Consider the following 22,228-nt stretch of genomic DNA (forward strand, 5'->3'; position numbering starts at 1 on the left):
ATTGGGGTGACACTGTGGAAGAAGAATGCATTGCATCTTGGTATGCAATTCCCAAGACATTCAGTCCTCTAATGTCAGTGTTACTGCATAAAATATGTAGAAAGTGGACACTACTTCTGTTTATTGATGCAAACCTGCAACTAAATTCAGAAATACATATGCTTAGTTTTGGATTTCAAATGTATTTGACAGAAAAGCAGTTGTTCTAGGCACCAAACAAATACAAGCTGAAGAGACTGGATAAAGACTGAGGGCTGGATCTTCAGCCTTAGACATCCAAGTTCCTCTCAGGTCCTTTCACAGAGCTTGCCTCTAGTAACTAAGGTAAAATTACTAATAAGCTAGTTAAGATTCAGGTCCCATATAGAGGTCTTCCAAATACTTTTCTCTTTCCCATTTTCCTCCACATCTAATGTCCATGTTCTCATAATTCATCAGCAGCATTCTCAGCTCTTTTGTTCCTAGATACAAACATTGCAAATATGCCATTAAAAAAGAACTCTTATTAGTGTTGTTGTGGTTGTTATTCAAAAAATTTATGACACTGGTTTTGTTCAAGTCAAGCTTCAAATCTGCTTAAGGTTTACCATCATTGACCAAGTGCAGGGAATGAGCATCTGAGCATGATTCGAGAAGTACACATGCTTGCAGAAGCATGGTAGAAATCCAAGGAATATTGGTGTATCCCACAGAAAGCAGTGACTACACTGTAGGAGTTTTAGTAATGCCAGACACAAATCTCTTTAACTAGACAAGTGGATTCTAGTGTTTCATTAAGGTCAATGTGCACCTTTAAACACATTTGCTTAAAGCTACTGGAAAGAACAAGCCAGACAAAATATTTTGCCAGCTCTCTGAAAAAAGCCAGAATGCTCAGAAGCCATATTTTTAAGCCTATGCAAAACTATCATAATTGTCATTACTCCTATAAGGCAGAGGTAATGAAGCGAGAGTGAACAGGATTTCACATACCTTTGGCAAGCCAAATGTTAAACACATTATTAGAATTACTCAATAATTACAGTGCAAAACAAGCAAACAAACAAAAAAACCCCAACCCAAATAAACAGTCTTACTTCTGCTACACAGCCACAATGTTTGTCTATACTTTTCTCCTAGAGATGCACTGATGTCAGACCACAATTCTGAAAAACAAATAAATCTTGCTTTTCTGTATTCTCCATTCTGCATTTCTACAAATATGTTGCTGTCCTCCCTCCCCTCATCCCCCTTAATTAAGGAAGGTTAGATGAGATGCTCCTTCTTTCAGAGAGCACCATTCACTGCCAGCACAATTTAGGTTCTGCCTGTCAGTCTTAACTAACACTGAGTTTACTGCAGTAGCTACAACATTTACCAAGTCTCAAACATTGGCAAACACTTTTAGGATTAATTTCCACCCGTTTTCCCAGAAGCCATGTGTATATAGCAGACATGTAACCACATGCAAATCCAGGTCTCCTCGTTAGGCAGTTGCTGCCTGACTGCTGTGCACAGAAAACTTCTTCAGGCAAACGAGTCTCTTGCCACCCAACACTTCTGCCCACAGTGGAAGTTCAGGCAGATGCTTCAACCTCTTCCAATATATCCACAGCAGGTCCATTACACCAGACACTTCTTCCTCTAGGGAAAGCAGTTACACTGTGTACCTGCTATGCTGCTGATGAGACTGCAGTTCCATCATGAGCAGACTCAGATGGAGTTACGTACCCTTTTCTGCACTTACTCGCTGAAATAAGGAGTTGGGGAAAGATCAGCCAGGTCCTCAGTTCTCTCTATAGTTTTTGCCTCATAGTCATCATTACTTCTTACATTATGGAATCTGAAGACTTTTTCTCCATGAGCAGAAATACCCTCCTAGGAATTCAGAAATTAAGTTCTGGGAATTTTATTGGCAAATTCTTTACAAGCAATTTATGTTTAATGTTTGCATACACTATTTGCTGTAGCTGTTTGCTAAGAAAATATTTATTAGGATTGGAAGTTTAACATAATAAATCAAACACTTAACATTCACCGGACTTCAAACATAGATATAAAATACCTTACAAAAATTTTAATGGAATTACACAAAGCAAATGCACAGGGTTTGACTGTTTCTACACTGAATTAATCCCAAGCCAAAACCAAAAAATAACCCCCAAAAGATCACAAAAAAAAAAGGCATGATAAACTGCATTTTTGTAATTGTTGCACTGCTATGTAATAAGCCCTTTTTACAAACATTTACTCAATGTTAAAAAAAATCAATTAAAAATGTATTCCATCTAACAGAACTATTAGATTAACAGCTGATTTTTAACTCACTTTACATAATGAAATTCTATTAATAGAGGTACCTTAGTCACTTAGTTTAAAATATGGAGAGTAGAGATAGAAAAAATTAACCTTTAGTAGTCTTTAATATAAAATGCACTAAATTTTCCAAAATAAGATTACGACACACTAGTGCCAATTTATGCTGACAAAAGCTGATATCAGCTTCTTTCTAACTAAAATTCATTTCACAAAACCTTTATATATTACATGAATATTCAAGTAAACTATTTAAAAATGCAAAAACTGAATGATACAGTGTTTAAGAGAGATGGTTAATTTGGGAATGCTGTCATGTCCAACCATATATATTTATAGATATATTTTTTTTTAATTTTTAAGACCATCATGATACTACCTGATATTGCAAGAAATCTCTCTCATTAACATTTGATATTTTTCAATGCATAACTTCAAGAAAATTATAAGGATTTAACAGATCTGTGTGACAGTTTCTGTGTGACACTAAATCACCTTACTGGCTTCCCTTTGTAAAGTGCTGAGTAACAGCCAAATTACATCAGACTTAAATGGATTTAAATGGAGATGATGGTGCTCAGTGTCTTACAAAAAAAATCACCATTAAACTGCTATAATCAAACAATAAAATAAAAAAACAAGTTCAGCTGAGTAGTATGTGTGTTCACCAGTGTCAAATCTCTAAAAAAACCCTGAAAGATTAACAACATATTTCTTGCAGGCTGCACTCTTTCTATCCATCAGCTGCAAGGACATTAAAAATTTTTATTAATGATTCAAACACTGGACACCTTCTCTGGTTGAAGGCGAGTTGCTCACTAGTTTTGGTCAAGTGGCTTTTGGGAAACTTTCAGAGCAAAATAACCCAGCAACAGGAAACTGGAATGGAAAATGCCAACCATGCACAGTTACATTACTGCAGGAATTGAGTAACACATGCAAGACAAAGAAAAAGTCAGAACACAGCAAAGTAGCAATGGTTAAGAAGTTAGTAAAGTTTTCACAGTGTTTCATACAGCCTTTTACTTTAACACAAGTGCATCACTTACCACCACTACTGCTCAGACATTTTAAAACATCTCTTGGCCATGCAGATCATTTTGAGAAGAAAACAGCAAATTACACATCTTAGGCATTTTTAGACATGAAGTACAACTTATAATTTTATTTTTATATTCAGTCTTATCAAACAGATGTTTTCAAGTTATATTCATTCTAAGTGTTGGGCTTTAACACAACAATTTTGTTGGATCTTGAGCGCTAAATGCCCAAAGAACTGGCCAAATATACAAAGCTAACCTTTGTTCAAATAGCCAAGTTATTACATGAACAGAAGGTATATAGGGAATTTCTTGTTAGCACTCCTAAATTTCTTCTTTCCTAACCTTGAGATGATCCTAACCTTGAGATGGTTTTGTTCAGTTGTTCACATACATCTTTGCCTCCTGGAAACATTACTCTACTTAGGTGATTCATGAAGAAGTAAAACTAGATTCAAGAACACCACTGACTTTTTTTTTCTCTGTCCAAAGAAGAAAATACACATTTTTTCCCCATTTGGCAAATTCTATTTGACGCCACATCACCACCACTCAACATTAACTCATACAACAGAGACTTACTCCACTGTCAGACACAGCAGGGGAAAAATGTCCAGAGGATAAATGGGAGGCTCTTTATCTGATATAATTGCTTGCTCATAAGGAGAGAATCCAGCTTCCCCTTTGTTATTCTTTCATAAATTAATAATTTGTTAAAATCATAGTCACAAGAATTTTAGCTATTACACAAAATTCAAGTTTAAAAAAAAAAAACCAAGAATAAATTAGTTACAGCCTTGTAAACAATTGCTCATTTATGTAACATACTTGGGGAAAAAAATTCCTCTATATAATAAATCAGACAGTACAAGGCACACATCACACTTAAGAATTCAAAGTGATAAAACCAGCAGATGCCTTCATCTCCTTTGTTCGCTGGTGTAATTGTGCTATAGACACTGTAAAAATATGTAGATTTTTGTTTACATTACAGTCATTTGAAAATATTTCATGACTGTGCTTTTTCTGGCAAAATATTTGTGCTATATTACAGTACAGTATGATTTGAAGCTCTTGGAATGAATCTTCTCAAATGTTCTCTACAAAGCTGCCAGGGAAAAGGCCAGTCTTTCCATTTCGCTGCAGAGTGCCTTTGAACCAGCCATCCTCACGTTTCTTGTGTACAAAAACAATGTCACCTTCCTTAAGTTCAAGTTCTGCTTCACTCTGAGGAGGATAGGATACCACAACCCTGTACCTGTGTAATTAGAAAAAAAAACACCTTCATTTAGGTTCTTTTCTTTTTTGCCCCCCTGTCTCCCTCCCCTCCCCTTTTTTAACCCAATACTTTGAAAAATATTTCTGTGCCTGTTGAAGATTATGAACACAGGAAACTGTCTAGAACTGTTTGCTGAGTGTGCAACAAGTTAAAAGTATGTCTTGAACAGATAATAACAATAGCAACATAATGAATTTAAGGCAAATTCATGCATCTCTATAATTTTTTTTACCAAGATCCTTGTAAAATACAGACAATGGTTAAATAACAGTAGAAAATTGTAAACATTTTTTCCAATATAAATTTGCAGACTCTTTCAGTCATTGTGATTCAGCAAGAATCAAAGCATTCATAGAGTAGCTAGGCATAATTTTACAAGTGTCTGTTTAATTTCTTATTATTCCAGTGATGGCTCTTAAGGAAAGACAAAGAACAAAAGGAGGAAACAAACAAAACCTATAAATTTGATTTGCTGTTTCAAAGAATTTTCATTTTGCTTAGAAACTCTTCAAGTTAGAACTTCTTTGAACACAGCTGCTCAACTTGTATATTACTATGTTAAAAACTATTTTCAACTCAACAATTTTCTTAAGCACTTGGCATGAAGTGTATTTTTTGAGTCTCTCACAGTAAAATCACTTTTCAAATATGAGTGCATTAAAAAGAGGCTATACTTCCCTGTTTTTAACATGCATAACATCACTCAATCTCTTCTTCCATTGTTTCACAGCAACGTAAAACTCTATTACTTCACAGATTAAGATAACTATTATCTTAATAAGCTTAAAATAATTTATTATTTTAATAGATTAAAATAAATGAGCAGTCTGATGATAAGACAAAGTAACAGGACATAGTCTAGTAAAGGATGGAATGGCAGTCGTAGCTCAATACACACATAATAAAACAAGCAAATTCTGTAATATTGAAGTATAAAAAGATACTGTGTTATAGTAGAATGTTTTGCTTAAGAACACATGAAAAAAAAATTAAGTCTGTCCATACAGTTAAAATATTCAGAAAAGAGTAGCTGCACTTTGTAAATAATTGAAGTGTCTTAGGAAATCTAAGTATAGCAAAACATATTTGGACTTAATTAGTTGTCAAATGTTATTTATTAGTGACTTATAAGCCATGATTTTGTTTCAGTGATGGCAATCCCCAGATTTCAGAGCACAGGAATAATAATTCATGCTTCATAAAAGCTACCAAGCCAATTACAAGATTTATTAGTGTGCAGCTCCAGAATGCCGTGCATCCAACCTAGACCTGCACTTACTTCTGCTTTGGGCAACTTGGGTTTTAATGCTGACTTAGGAAGTGAGAAGCAAATATTTTTAATAGACTGTACGGTAAATTGAGACTGTAAACTGCTTGAGTTAAAACAACAGCCTTTACTCAGGCAGGACAAGGACAAGATTGTGGAGCATAAAGAACTGCAGTAAACCTATAAAGAACTTCTACTGTTGTTAACAAGCAGGTTGCTCCCAGGCTGAAAATTATCCAGCACGCTTCATAGTCTGTTAAAAAAATAGTTTCAAAATGCCTGTCTCGTCTTGCAGTCTGTCAAACACTGTCTTGTAAATGTTTGACTTGAAATATGCTTGTTTTTAGTTTCTAATTCTGTCTGTCAGTAAACCTCTGTGCTCCCCTGAATTGACAGACAAGTCTGTTCCCTGCTGCTGCTTGTTCCCATCATCTCTTTGTCCTCCCTAGAGGATCACCAGCCTGCACAGAAACAGTTGTCTTGAGCTTTCCATACAGTGTCCAACAACCTCTGCAGTAATTTGGTACTTCTTGTTAAATTTCAGTTTCCCAACTATTTTGATATTCCTCTTGAAATCTAGTGTGTACAATAGAGCACAACAACCCTGGTTTTAAAGTGTTGTTTTACTGCATTTTTCAATTTTTAATGAGAAGAAACCCATCAGGCTTTGCACCTGTAAATCATGTGTCCTTCTTCAAATTTTCTGCCACATTTTACAAATCCTATTTGCCCAAAGAGAGGTGATCAGACCAGACCCATCACACATTCACACAGCTGTCTATCCAGATCACCCTGGATTAGCTATGGAACAGAAACTGTTTTTCCATTACTTATTTCATCATCTACAACATATTGCCAAAACTACCAATTTCATGCAGAATAAAAAGCTTATGCTTCAGCTTAAAAGTTCATTGCAAGGTCCCTGAAGAAAAATAATCATATTTACTAAGCATGACCTATGTTTTGGAAAAACATATTCATTCCTGCATATTTGAATCTTCTAAAACACTTCCTTGTTTGTCTCCCTATTCAGTATTTGCAAATGTTTTCAATGACTGAAAGTCAAATTTGTAGAACTTTTGTAGTCAATATTTTACATACACCTAAGCTGTACAACTATGAGGTTTCTCCTTTCTTTTATTTTTCTTTGATTGTCTTATAACATTTTTCATTAATTTTCCAAATACTATATTAATTATTTTTAATCAGCTACTGAAAAAATGTAAGTATTATAAAAATAAAATACTTTAGCTTCCCAGAAGTAGCCAATATATTTGCCACCGGTTGTTTGCTGATATTCTTAATGTGTCTGGCTATATCCCACAGTGCTTTTGCTTTGTATTCATTAATTTATTTTTTATTTTGAAGAGGGTGGTGGTCTGTCTTCACATTTCTCTATTCTGCTGTTCATTTTTAATAATAGCATTTCTCACACTTTTCAGTAACATGGAAAAGATTATATCTTTCATATGTTTCTCCACTTTTTTGTTCCTTCTGTTTCACTGGACACAAAATACTGCTTTTATGCCCACCTAGTTCTCGTTGATTTTTGGACAATTGTTTGTGGTTTTCCTGATCAACAAGTGAATAATAATACTTTCTCACATGCAGAAAATTTGAGCTGAGAGAAACACAGAAAGCTGGCATTACTACCATTACACAAGTTAAATGAATAATTATTACCCAGCTTCTTGATTTAGCTTTTTTTCCTTGCCTTTAGAATTTTTACTTTCCAGCTCAAGTGTGCCCTGCCGTTGTGCAGATCTTGTGTCTTCTGAGTGGGTGCCTTGACTCCTACAGATCACCAACGTCCATCGAGGGCAGAGTGATTCTCAGCATTTAATTACCAGCATTAAATGGTGCCAGATGTGGGAAGGCTTGCTGCCCTCTAAAGCCACTAGCCTGCTCACTGGGAGCAGATGTTACACCAGTCATTTTGTGGCAGATGAAATTACTTAGGGTCACTTTAATCACAGAACAAAATTACTGCTTTTCTTTCACTGTAACTGGATGAAAGATTCATTTTATAATTTAGGATATGCAGTCATGTGTATTTAGGTTCAGCTTCAAGTCTCTAACACCATTGTGGAGTGCTGGGTAGTTTATTGTTACAATGCTGTATATTTACTGTAAAATTTGAGGGTATTTAAGCAACATTTCCCTCTAAAAGAGAAAGCTCATGAAAAGAGCTTGAAGCTTATATGGAAAAATTAAACTCCTCAGGTAACTAAATTCCTGTATATTCAAAGCATAGCATATCTCACTCTGGGAATTGCAGGGAGTTGGGTCTATCTTTGTAAGGAAAACGTAACGATCCTTGGCCTTGTCAGCACTGCACCAATACGAGAAATCACCCCAAGACAACCTGGGTATTGGCTGGAGAATCAGAAGACCTGAGTGAGCTTCACTGCAGAGTCTCTGGTGACTGGAATTCTTTAAACTGGAATTCTACAGTTACACTGTAATCTGTGACTGGAATTGTGAGATGTAAGAGCAGAATAATCCTAGCAGGAGATTTCTCTGTTCTTCAGCTTTTTGTTGAGCTTATCCTCATTAATATTTCCCTCCCCAAATCAAATTTTCACTGAAGATGCCACATGATTCTTACCCACCACATCTCCCAGACTGCTATCAATGCTTACAAATGACTTTGAAGACATTAAGTACAATGTAAATTTTAGGTATTATTAACTATCACATTTTAAGAAATTCAGCCAAAGGAAATGTGCAAGGGCACACTGTACAATTTTCAGTAGGAAAAAAATTAGCCCTGTCCTGAAAAGGACAAAGGGAAGTCAGATGAAATTCTGTCTAAATACACTGACAACAGTGCATGACTACCTCTGAGAATTACCTTGCAGCAATATTTCTTCAGTAGCAATTATCACTTAAATAATAGTAAGGATAGAAAGAATGTTTGATTATATGTTATTACTAGATCAATAAAAATATATAGCATCGTTTTCTGTAAACTACTTTTTGTGATGATAGAAAGAGCTTTACACTAATATGCACTGGTTATGCCAGAATGAATTTAATATTATTTTCACATTCAAAGCATAAAAACATATTAATGTGCCAAACAGACTTATGATAATGTGAAAATGAATTATGTTATTCTTAAACAAGAGTCTTTCAGGTTTTATTTTCCATGTATAAATGTAAATCTACTTCACAAATTCAGTATGAAATAGAAATATCCTGCAAGGAAATTGTGTAGGAGCAGAAAATAACCTTTTAAAAAATATTAGAGGTATGACAGAAGTGAACTAAAAGACAAGTAGAAAGTTATATACTGTCTGGATTTTAAGACACAGGTATAGCTTAAGATAGTGGATTTCTGGAAGTACAACAGGATGCCCACACACCATGAGTTAATAGCATCAGAGCAAAGTCTACAATAGTCAGCTTCAATCAGTTCAGTCCTAGAGCTGTTAATACTGTAACTCTACTGTTTTTTCTCTGCGCACCACACAATCCCATAGCTGCAGCAAAAGAAATCCTATGACACTCCTCATACTGCTTGTCTGCTACCAGGAAAAATAAAAGATCCTGTAGTTAGAAAACTGCCACTTCCTCTATGTTCTACTGAGGACTCGAAACTTGAAAAACTATAGGTGGACACAAACGTCACAGAACATTTAAGCAACTGCCTGTCAGTCTGAAAGTCCAGACACCTGAATGTTTTTCAGACTCATTTACCAGAGCACAGAGGCCACCCTAGAGCTTGTGTGGATGCACAGCCATGGGACATTCAGGCAGTAAAAAGTATCTTTGTAAAAGCTCAAGAAATCAAATATTAAGAAGTCTACACATAGAGAGATAAAGGTCTCATTCACCATATATTTAGGTTGGCAGTTATACACTGCTAATAATCAGGACTAACCTGATACTAGTAAGTTCAAAAACATAATGTGCTTCTGTTTTGAAAAACAGGAGGCCTCTTTTGTCTACCTCAGTTCTCATACCAAACCTGTGATCATCATATTTGAGTGTCTATTCATTCAAAAACTTTAAAGTAACGTGAAAAGTAAACAAATATAAACACAAATATTGGTTGATAAGTAAATAAAGAATTGTTAAAAAGTAAGTTTCCTTTTGCCATAAAATCTCAGCATTCTGAAGCAGTTTTAACACACGCTACACGCGTCAGAGAATGGATTTTTTCTTGCTTTGCCCAAGTCTAGCTGCAGGATAATTTACCTTTCACACACAAGAGGCCTGGATTCATTGAGGACGGGCCCCAGTGACGAGCAGGGCTGCCGCGGCGGCGGGGCGATGGGGACAGGCGCATCCAGGGCAGTGCCTTTGCGGTGCAGCGTCTCCTGTGCCAGCGCAGGGGCCTCGCTGTCCGTGGCACAGGAGCCAGCTTTGCTGAGAGCCCCTGCCGAGGGAACCTCCGGCCCCACTGCGCCTTGCAGGGCCAGCTCTGCCGCCGCCTGCTCAGCCTCCAGGGTGGGCGACGCTGGGGGTGACAGCCGAGGCTTGCGTTTAGTGGATGCTCCAGAAAGTAGTTTCAGCAAACCTTTTTTTTCTTTCTGTAAACCAAAAGCAGTGCCCCATTTTAGAACAAGCTCTCCCATAAAGAGTTGAACACTTCCTTCTGATAGATGACATCGAGCTCAGAGAGGACTCAGTAAATTACAAGGACATACTTGACATTAGAGAGATGATGAAAATAATAAAAGGAAAGGAAAATTATTAACATTCTAAAGAGAAAAACAGCAAGTAATTTAGATCATAAACTAGCTAAGTCCTTTCACTTTGTTAGGTTAAGGTTTAACTTTAACTGAAATGGCTCTGTCACAAAAGCTTGTCTAGAAAACGGTGCGAGGAGTTAATATTACCACAACACGAATCTATGAAGTAAAATATTTCATCAACATGGGTGTTTCTGGGAAGACAAAGAATCACTTCAAACCAAGTAGGGAGAAAATTCCGCTCTGGAAGCTGCTGTTTAGGTAAGTTTCTTTTATTTATCCTCCTTTAGTAATGGAAGACCTTCATGATCTAACAAAAATTTGCCCCAAGGGGAATGCATTCTGTTCTGCTGCTCTGCTAAAGGGGAGGATTGTAAACATTCTTTTTGCTTGTCCAGACACGAATCCCTGAAGACTATTACCTAGCCTGAAGAGAATTATTTAAGTAGCTTTTGTGTTTCTTGTCTTTTTTTTTTTTTTTTTTTTTTTTTAAGGGCGTGGCAGTGATCTTCTTACCAACCCTTTGACTGAATGAATTTAGGGCTTATGAGAAGTGCCAGATTGTAAGCCCTGGAGACAAAAATAATATTTAACCATAGGCAGAGAAAAGCAAGAGTAATGAGAATTTTTTTTTTTTTTTGATAGCCTGGGATGTAGTGGATTTCGTGAATAAAAATCCTCAGTCCTTTTTCCAAGTCTCCAATAACTTAGAGCCATTTCAGCAACAATCTACTGTCTAGCAAATGTCAACTATAAAGAGAAACTCGGAGAAATTAAAACAATCCTGTATTAGCATCATTCACCTTAAGCTACAAATAAGTTTTCTCTAAGGGCACCTCAGTCTGGTTTCAATGTCTATGGCTAAAATAATTTTAAAATAAAGTCTGAGGCATGTCCATTCAACAATAATAAAAATAAGTAACAATATCAGTAACAAAAAGTAACTAAAAAGTGGCTGACATTATTGTACAGTTTAAGATTAAAATCTTCATAAACTTCACTAAGGAGTACATGTGGCTGAAGAGTAGTAAGGTTAAGTCTAAAATATTTGAGATACAAAGATAGTTGTCACAAAGAGAAAAAAGTTTCCTAACTACATCACAACTATAAAACAAAGTCAATTACAAAGCTAGAAGAATTTTTCTGACAACAATATAATCACATGGCTTGGTGAACAGTGAGAATGAATTGACACGCATAGGAAATACTTCAAATAGAAGGAAGGAAAGCAGAATCTCTACAGACTCCACTGTCCTACATTTAAAAAAGATGGTTATGTGCATTCTTTCTTTGTCCAATAAGCATTGCTGGTAATGTGTTTTCCATAGTATCTCAGTGTGTCTGCTTAATAAGAAAGGTAACTTAAAAAAAATCTGATTTTAATTTTATTTTGTTAGACTGAAATTTTTACATTCCTGCAAGTTCATGTGGGTTTTTTAGATTGTGTTCTTAAATTTCTTAAAAGATTGTATGATGAAAATGGGAGAATTCAAGGGAATAATTTAATTCTCTACCCACCTTGCCATCCTTGTCTGTTTTACTGACAGCAGCACTTCCACCAGCTGTTAAAGCACTCTCTGGAGATGCAGGAGCTCCAGGGTGAGTGTTTGCAGTTTTTCCATTGATATCTCCCTCCAGAGATGAAGCAGCAATGTTAGGAGAATTCAGAGAAGCTGCTGTACATGCCAGTGGGATGGATGAGCGGTTCACATTCACAGCTGTGACATAAGCAGCAGTATTTGGAAGCTGGGGCTGGAGCTGCTGGGAGGCAACAGAGTGGTGAGGAATGATCACAGCTGCAGGAATAAGGCAGGTTGGACTTTGTGCTTGTATGGGTGTGACTGCTGCCGTAGGTCTTTCTTGACTATGTGAGGCAACTGGAATAAAAGAATGAAATGTGAGAGTTCACTTTTTCACAAGGCACACAAAGTGAGGTACAGTTACTGTGTTGCAGCTAATCAATCACGAGAAGTTTTCTTCTTACCTTTATAACTTCCATTTATACTACTGTAATGACATGATACACACCACCAAATCTATTTCACCTGAATAAAGCAGTTGCATATGCTCCCCTACTTGCACCAGTATGCAACAGAGGAATAACAGCACTGCAACTTCTCTGTTGTGGAGAAATCCAAGCTGCTAAGTCAAATGTTTCACATACAGACAGATGCAAAATGAAGATTACACTTTAGTACATAAGAGCTAGCTAAATACTGCCTGGAACTTGTTTGTTCCTTTTAATACCATGTGTAGTTGTCAGGACATATAAAGGAAAGTAGGAAGAAACACACCTTATAGAAGCTGCTAAAAACATAATTAGATTGTTTCCCTAAACTATTCACAAAATCCACAACAGATTTCACAGGTCTTTCAAACAATGGAAATTACAGTGGCAATTACTGCTGTGAGTGCTTTCTCTGAAAATGTAAGCTGGTGTCTCTTGGGATGTTTAAATATATAAAGTGGATTTACTCATACCCCTGTGAAATAAAAGGAACATCTACACTGGAAGCTGGAGAATAGCACAGGGCTGAGTATATTAACCTGGGTTGCAGCGCAGAGCTGCAAGCACAGAGCTTACCATGAACTAATTTATCCCTTCCAAGAAGTAACATTGCTGTTTAAGTCATGTGGTCAGTCATATATGCACGCTGTTAGACCATTTCAACAGCTTGGGCATCTCTGCACCACTGGGCGTTATGAAATGCAGACATAACCAAACAGTATGAGCCAAAATTTAGCACCCCAGTGCTGCACAACCTCTCTCCTTCAAATACTTTGAAACTTTCTAAGAAGGGGTCATCCCTCTAGCTTGGTGCATGTGCATCTCAATTTTATCAACTTTTGATTTTACAGATACTAATAGAGTTTCAGACTTGTTTTACGTGAAATTCTGGAACCAAACTTCCAGCACTTGCTCTCTTCATTCTGCTTTTTACAAATTCCTTTGGTAGTTTGGTTAGATTGCAGCAACAGTGTATTAGATAAGACTGACAAAGGTCCCAAATTTTATATAACAATCCTAAATGTATTTATATCCAAATACAATCTTAGCAGTAAGAAACACAAATTCTCTCTTTTTTATTAAAAAAAAAAAGCACATCACTTATATGCTATGTCTAGTTTTTTGATAACCTCTTCTTCTGTAACTGACCCTTCCCAACTCTTGAGTAGCATGAACATTTCAAAAGAAAGATAAAGAAATTGTAGAAAGACTTTTTTGGGTCAAAAACCAAATATTAATGCTGGCTTTTGTTCATGAGACAGCATCAGTTTTCCTAGAAGTAGCTGCTATTCTTCAAGATATGTCTACACTCACATGCAATTTATGTATGATAAACATGGAGGAGCTTTCTGGTTTTGTTTTCTTATTGCTGATGGAGTTGATAGGAAAAATGCTTCAAGTCACCCTGTTTTCATAGAGATTATCCTTTAATGAAATAAGCAGAATATATATTTTCATTACAGATCCTTACAATCAAAGGATGCATACTCCCTCAGCAAAGGTGATATCAAACAGTGTCTCACTAAGGTCGTTTGAAGAATGGTCCTTGAAGCCCTGAGCTAAACTGAAGCTGGAGCTCTGCATTAACCTGTGAAACCTCACCCAAAGATAAACACTCAGTGAATGTGCTAAGGAAAGTTCAAAGGGGTCATGTTTCAGATGTTTACTACAAATTTCTCTGTAAGGTTTGAACATAAAGCAGCCATTATTGCTTCAGTGCTCAGGTCCTTATAAGGGACAGATCTGTATTTGTGACTAAGAGCACACCTTTGCACAATCCAATGTTAAGTTCCCTGTGATGAGAGTCCAGTCCCTTTGGATTTTTCATTTTGGACCTGAAAAGTCGGTGGGAAGTATGTTGTCACATTCTCAGCTGAATGGAAGTGTAAAAGCTTATTCATCTTAACACAGAGATTCAGGGTCAGAAAGGCTTCTGGAGCCCACAGGAGATTTCTCCTTTGTGTTGTCACTTGCAAGCTCCTAGGCAGCTCAAAAGAAGGCTTTTGAGTAGAAACCACCTGTGCCTAAGAGGCAGGAAAGTACAGATGCTTTGCTTAGTTTCTCTTAGCAGTTGCCAGCAGCATCTGGTTATTTTTATTTAAAGGCAAAGAATAAAGCTGTTACAGAGGACTAACACCTGCTCCAGCTTCAGATCAGACTGGAAGAAGATGGGGCCGATTAAGGAAATAAAATAAGTACAGACATATGTACATATGTCCTGCCTTCAAAAGCAAACCTGGTGCTGACATCTGAACATGCACAGGTTGTTTTAGGAGATGCATGACTCTGAAAAGTGGGCTAATCCATGGGTCTTGAGAGCACAAGAAATAACCCTTCTTATGGCAATAACAGAGCATACCATGACCGTTTTTTTGCTTTCTCTTTTGCTCCACCAATAAGAATCCTGTGATTAAAAAAATCCCTTTTGTCATGACGCTCAGTCAGGAGATCACAGACCCTAAATTCAAGGCTCAAAGGGGGAACATTGGGATAGTCTGAAATGGGAGTTTTCATTTTTTTTTTCCTTATTCTTTTGAGGCCCTTGAAGCAACTGGAACAGATTTGGCTCCAGTTGTGTGGTATTTTCTTAGCCTGGCAAACCCACAGAGGAGTGCATGGGTTTGGTAAACAAAAACCTCTTGAAAACACCACTATCAGTCTTTTTGGATCTGCATTTAAATAACAAGAAGGCATGTTTCACTATGATGTGGCCTGCCCCAGACAGTAAATGAAGAGTTACACCTTTCAGAAATACATCATTTTATTACATAGATCATACAGATCTTGAAGCCAGCATTGCCTTAGTGTTTCAGAGTCAAAGCTGAAAGAAGTTGCAGTCAAGGTTAGAGAACAAGCTGGAGTGCCTAAGGACCAACCTTGAGCCAGAGACCTGAAAAGGAACACTAAAGGTATTCAAAGATGTTGGAAGATAATTTAAAAGTGAATGCTAAATTAGAGCACTCTGTAGCTCTTATGCAGTTAACACACAAAAAATAAGCTATGACTCAGATGTTCTTATCACTTTTATTACTATATGAATTGCATATGAGTGGGAAAGCTCAAAGAATGTCCCCATCCCAGATACTGCTGGAACAACAAAAAAAAAAGAAAAATTCCACCTGAAGTACTTGCATATAAATTTCCAATAGTGGGAGTACGTACATACACACAGTTGCTTAGAGAAGAATAATAAAAGATCAAACAACTCAGACTGTTGTTTCAGAAAACATTCAACTCTAAACAATGACATTAAGAAAAGCTTTAAAAAAACCTCAGTATATACTTACACAGACCCTCACTCCAGTCATTCGTCAAGATGGACTCTACAGTTTGTCTACTACAGGTAACAAATTTTGTGGGGTTTTCTTTACCTGTTCTAACTGCATTTCGAGCCTGGTTGACTGTCATTTGTCCTGTCACGTGCATAAGGACCTTGGCTTGCGGACTGGTTTGGATATGTGCTGCAGAAACCACTGCTGTGGGCACTGTGCTGGAGTTCACTGCCACACCATTCCCCTGGAGCTTCTGGGATGTTCCACTAGCAGTGGAAGGGCTGACCATAGTCACCACTCGTCCTGTTTGGCCAGCAGTAGACATGGGAACTTTTGTTTGTGATGCACTTGTCACCGTCCTGCCAAAATTTAAAGCAAACAATAAAACACAACTGAAAAACATCAGCTAGTTACTAAAACCCACAGGTCTTCTATTATGCATTTGTAGCATTTAATACAAGAACAGAATAATTTTGGATTTGAAAGTAGCTAAACTATTTAGACACTTGTATAATACTGCACCTTGTAACTGGAGCCACATAATTTCCAGGAAAAACACCAATCTTGCTTGTATGCATGGAAGTTCCCTTGAACCAGCCATCTTGGCAGCGTTCAAACACCAGGAACATTTCTCCTTTCCGCAGCTCCAGTTCATCTTCTTTTCGAGGAGTGTAGGGGTAGATAGCAATATACCTAAAGACAGGAAAAGAGATGCAAATGATAAAACTAACACAGTTCAAAACATCACTTGTTTTCTGGCACAGAGAGTTCAGTCAGAGGTGAGAAGGCATGGCAGAAATGGCTGTGATAATATAATCCATCATACCATTACAATTTTAAAACAGAAGTTATGGTAATATTAAGGGGAAACAATGGCAGTCAGGAATATCCTCTGAAGTGCACTTTAAAAGAATGCAAAAGACTTGTAACAGGACTGTCCATCTTCTTAATGAAGTCAGTGATCTTAATTAAGTAGGTGTTTATCAACTACACATCCCAGCTATCCCACTTTTCTTTCCCTACACCTGCTTCTCATATCTCTTACACTTTGTGACACATCAATTTCTTTTTTATTTGCAGAGCTGGGGAGAATGGAGAAGTTCTGATAGCTGAGAGTGAAAGATCAGTGTCAGAACTACATTTCAAACTGCAAAAGTGGAAGATCCTGTGCAAAATTCAGTACAAAAGAAAAAGATGACTAGAAATTGAAGTGACTAGAAATTAAGTCTATGGGTAAGGTGGCTAGCAGCAAACTCACTTGTAAAGTTTATTTCCTTTCTTGTTTTCTAAGCAACACTACAGCATAATACAGTGCATTTGAAAGCATATTGAGAGTTCAGACACATTTGCCTTTTTTCTTTAAAAAAAATTCTTAGATAAAAAAGTTTAAAAAAAAGGTGAAGCTCCTGTAGTTGCATCTTGGAATGTTCCTAGAGAAATTTTCAAATAGGGTTGCACAGTTCTCTATTATTAGAAAGTGATAACATTTTAACTACCACAGTGTTCTATTTCCTGCTGCATTTGAACCTAAAAAAAACATTTGAACCATATAGACAATTATTGACCCAGGCCCATGCAAAACAGCATTTCAATAAATCCCATTTTCTCTAAAATGTACTTTTCACAAGAGGAAGCCAATTAAGTAGATGGCTAGACTATCCCCTTTTATGAAAAAGGATCCACAGTTACTTGCAGTGCCAGTCTTTCCCACTCCCCTTGTAATCCCAAGGGCAAAAAAGCAGCTTTAGAAAACATTCTTTCATCAAGATATTTCTCTTGTGCACAGTAACAATAGCATTAACCGCATGCTTCTCCTTTTTGCATTTTTATTACATTTTTATTCCTTCCTGTCCACCCAAGAAACTTTGCAATATCTACAAAAATCCTTTAAAGGCAAGACAGGTACCCAAAGCAAGCAAAAAACACGCTCTAAAGGCAACCCATAAAGACAACACTGGCAGCAGAAGGCTTCACTGGTACATGATTTAGCAGTGATCTACAAAGCCACACACTGAAGCTCTATGGAAAAGCACTTGATCTGCTTTAACTGATGCTCATTAACTTCCCTTTTAGTTAATTTATTCCAAATTTCATTAGTATCCTCATATAGAGCAACCCTTTGAAGATGGAAGATGGGAGTAAATGAGATGGGAACTTGATTAACAGCACTAGATGCAATAATCCATAAGAAGCAAAGTTAAAATGCCTAACACCAAGAAACAGCCCAAATCCAGATGCACCTGCTATACAAGAAGGGTGCTTTTTTGGAGTGGGAGGAAACCTGGTGGGAAGACAACAAGGACAGAACAAAAGCAGTCCTTATTCAAACTTGTCCCATTAGATGGTTCAGCATCTCCTGAATTTAACATTTTCTTTTATCGTTCTTACTCCCCAAGCTGCACACAAAGAAGTTTTTGAGAAGAAAGATGTTGTTAGCAACACATGTTAATATACCAAATATTTTCATCCAAAAGGATGACGCACATTTGCTTGTGTGAAGACATAATGCTAGCTAGCAGCTTTCTGCCTTCATTCCAAATTGCCACCCACTAATTAAGTGCACTGTAGAATCTTCAGTCAAATTTCAATTGCAACTGACACAAGTAGTCTGACAGTAACACGTTTAACAGTCTAAATTAAATACAGCACTTTCTGTGTTTTGGCATAAATTATTCCATATGAGAATAGCCTTTTCATACCATACAAAATGGAAAACATTGAATAAATTCACTCCAGTGAAATGACACTTTTGAGTTATGCAGTATTCAGTGCTAACGCAAGGGTTCATTCATCTTCTGCATGATAAATACTTTATATTTTTGAAGTGAGTTCTTTCTATACACAGCAACAGCTGATTATATTTATCTAAGACATAAACAATGTTCAGTATGGGACTTGTTTGGGGATATCACCTTTCTACATGCTTTATTTCTAAGTTGCATGCTTGGCTTTTTGGCAATTCCAGCAGAACAGAGCCAGCTGCCACGCTAAATGCACAGGTGAAGTTAGTGATCTCGTTCCATTTTTCCCTCTGGAGAAAAGTTTCTGTTTTACTCACACACTTGGACGAGTTTGCTGTCGTAAATGTGCCACTTGGTCAGTAGATCCTGATGCAGACCTTTGTATGACACCTGTAGACTGAGGTCCAGGAGCGGCCGACGCAATGATTGCAGCAGACAAGAGAGGTGGTGGCGGAAGTGGGGGATTCATATTCTGATTTTATAAGAACAAAAGAAAATAGCAACAGATGATCAATATTGTTTGATGACTTCAATCAGCTGGGGACAAAAAAAAGTCTTGATATTCTAAGGAAGTGGAATAAAGCAACTGAGTCCAGTGTTGCTTTACATACTGTTACAATATAACTGGAGTTAGCTTTGTCTATATTTCTTTTTCTTTCCATTTAAAACCTTGAAGTTTTGGCAGCTAATTAAGCATATGACAAACAATTTCTCAGCACAGGAAAAATGGTGTTTCTAGTTATAACATGTTTAGGATAGGGCTCCACAAAAATTCAGAAGCCTTCCAGGAGGTAGATTTTGCACCCTGCTGCTGACTGTACTTTCATAACATGATTGTTTTTGTAACCCGAAGCTGAAACATAATATACAATTCAGCTGCAGTGCACCCAAAAGCACCCCTTCTGGGGGTAATTTTCTTTTCATGTATGGGTTACAAAAGCAAGCACAATATGAGACCAAAATCACTGAGCTATTGTTACCTCTTTCTCCTATTCTTCTAGTTTAAAGAGTTAGCTTTTGAAATTCAGTATTATCAAGATTGGTAATCTTTAACAAATACCCCAGTAAAAAGGCACCACAGATCGTAATGGGGGTCCTGCCTACAGACTTCTGTGCGTTTTAGAATCAATGGAGCAATTGTTACCTTCTGCTCTGTAAGGCCTCAGACAATTCTTTAGGACCTTGTGTACTGACACTCCTGGGAAAAGGCATTCACAAAGGGAGAGCTTTTCCTTCCCCCCTTCCAAAAATAACTATTTGTGTTACAACACACAGAAAAAGAGTAATAAAAAACCTCCTACCTTTGAAAAAGTGAAACTGAATTAATTTCGAACACAATCTTCCTAAAACCCACAGAACTAGAATATTAATTAACAAAATATTCTGAAGTAGTGTCTGGCACTTCCAATATATCCACATATAAATGCACAGCATTACATTATCAGTCTGGAAAATATGTAATTGAAAGTCATTTTAATTCCCCTAAAACACTTCACTTCTAAGGGGTTTTGCCCTTTTCCTTCTGTTTTTTTAAATGAAAACCTATATGGAAACAGTTTTAGTTCTACACTGTGTAATTATTACTCTTCTACATTTGGTGAAAATGTTAATAAAAAGACAGCTCTTTAAACCAGCTTTATACTGCCAAGTCACTGTAAAGAACTGCAAAATTAAAGACTTTCAAATCTAGAGAAAACTGATAAACTCTTACAGTGTTTCAGTCAAAATTGTTACACTTAGCTGGGATAAATTGCATGTTATATCGTGAAATATTCCTATTTTATTTAAAGCATTTTTTTCTGGTCATACATTAACACATTCTTAATACCAAATAGGCCTTCTGTATCCAACACTAAATAGAAATGACCTGCTGGAGAAACATCACTGAGAGCTTTGATACTAATAGGGGTTTTTTTACAAAAATGACAATTGCATTTGCTTCATATATTACCCAACAATTTTTTAAAGAATCCAGATAATTCACACTGAAATACCAACATTTCTCTCTCAGCTGTTTTACAGCAGAAGTTATTTGTCCCTCCCAGTTACACATTCAACAAATGTCTTAGTTGGATCCAAGCTGAATGTGAGCATCTAACTTCCATGCAACCTATCAACAGAATATCAATTTAAATCTTTTTTTAGGCATCTAGATTTCTTTATATATGGTAGAGCTTGTAAATCCACATTAGGAGATGATTAGTTGGAATTCTTTAAAATTAAACCTATTCATTCACAATGTCAAGATTGTCATGGTTCCATACTTCCTGCATCTCTGAAGATGCTGAACATTGCATTTTATTCATTGGAACACATAATACACACTGAAGCTTTAGCTGTAATAAAGGCATCTTCACAGCTCTATTTTATTATGCTTTATTCATGAGGTTCTGCTCCCCTCACTGTGTCTATCAATACGGTAATGAGACCAGCAGTGAGCCACAGCACAATTAAACTCCCAAAGACTTGGCAAGAAATCTAAATAAACTACTTGATAGAGTTTAGAGGACTAACACTCCACAGCTTGCACTGCTACAACTTGGTAAAATAGACCCAAATGATCTAGCCAAGTTTTCAAGAAGTTTTCTGGCATGTAACCATTTTTGAAACACACCTACCTCCAGGGCACTTGCTAGTTTTGATGGTTCCCATAGTCAACATTCCATGAAAGAATATATACAAACCACATGTGATTCAATAAAGTATGCTCAGCAATAATTAAGAGTATTTTAGGTAGGTGAGGGGAAAAATTTCCTGCAACTACTTTTCAGACACCAGGTGTACTTTCAAGCATATAAACCAGCAAACAAGTGATAATTTTTTTTTTAATTGGAAGATAAAAAATTGCACAATTTGATAATTAATGTATGTTACAGCTTCAAAAACTATCTATAGTAGATACACATGCATATTACTAAACTTAAATATAATCAGGCTGAATTCCCATATCAGTTAATTGAAGATCAGTAATCGCCTCACTCAAAGAATAATAAAAGGCACAGCAGTGGAAAAGAACATTCATTAACAGTCTTCACTCCCACAATGTCTAGGAAAAAATATATGGCTTGCAAAATTCCCTGAGGGCTAACAAATTAAGGCTTATGTTTAACAAAATTCCTAAACTATATGTTATCAAAAACAGGTTTCTCATACAAAACCTCATTGTTTCTTCCTGCCGCTTCCTCTTCACAACAAAAGTTGATTTGAATTTTGGTTGATTAAAATTAGGACAATTCTTATTAAAACCTCCTGACTTACACTATTGAACTTACACTGGAACTACATAAAAGAGCTAAATGTCATCAGTGTATTATATAACCCCCACGGCTTGTGCCTGGTTAATACTAATTCAAACTACCTTATATTCTTCAACATAAAGAGCAATTTCTCTTTTGTGCATGAGAGAATAGGACCAGAAAAATGATGTATTTTTAAATTTTTGAAACCCTCAGTACATAAGTGAATGCAAACCATCCAAATATAGACCACCTCTTTCTGCTAGTTAAGTGCACACACCAAGACACCATTTCAAAGTCAACATTTCCAATCTGCAGAAGTAGCAGTATGGACATCTAGGTCGATTGCAATCCAAAGCACTTTTCACTTTCTCAAGAGACTGTAAAGGC

The 22,228-nt window shown here is 36.6% G+C and overlaps 1 protein-coding gene across 4 annotated transcripts in view; it reads right to left on the reverse strand.

Moving 5' to 3' along the window:
* Positions 1–1,957: 1,957 nt before the first annotated feature.
* SH3RF1 (SH3 domain containing ring finger 1) overlaps positions 1,958–22,228 on the reverse strand; it is an 82,403-nt gene continuing 62,132 nt past the window's right edge. For all 4 annotated transcript variants that reach the window (XM_041395798.1, XM_041395797.1, XM_041395800.1 and 1 more), the window contains exons 7-12: positions 18,920–19,074; positions 16,384–16,554; positions 15,961–16,220; positions 12,100–12,458; positions 10,085–10,419; positions 1,958–4,593 (exon numbers count right to left, since the gene is read on the reverse strand). In XM_041395798.1, coding sequence (XP_041251732.1) covers positions 4,425–4,593; positions 10,085–10,419; positions 12,100–12,458; positions 15,961–16,220; positions 16,384–16,554; positions 18,920–19,074 — 1,449 coding nt within the window. In that variant the 3' untranslated portion in view covers positions 1,958–4,424. The remainder of the gene's footprint in view (positions 4,594–10,084; positions 10,420–12,099; positions 12,459–15,960; positions 16,221–16,383; positions 16,555–18,919; positions 19,075–22,228) is intronic.

Source organism: Onychostruthus taczanowskii, unplaced genomic scaffold (genome assembly GCF_017590055.1).
Source record: "Onychostruthus taczanowskii isolate IOZ18803 unplaced genomic scaffold, ASM1759005v1 scaffold12, whole genome shotgun sequence".
Classification (NCBI taxonomy): Eukaryota; Metazoa; Chordata; class Aves; order Passeriformes; family Passeridae; genus Onychostruthus; species Onychostruthus taczanowskii.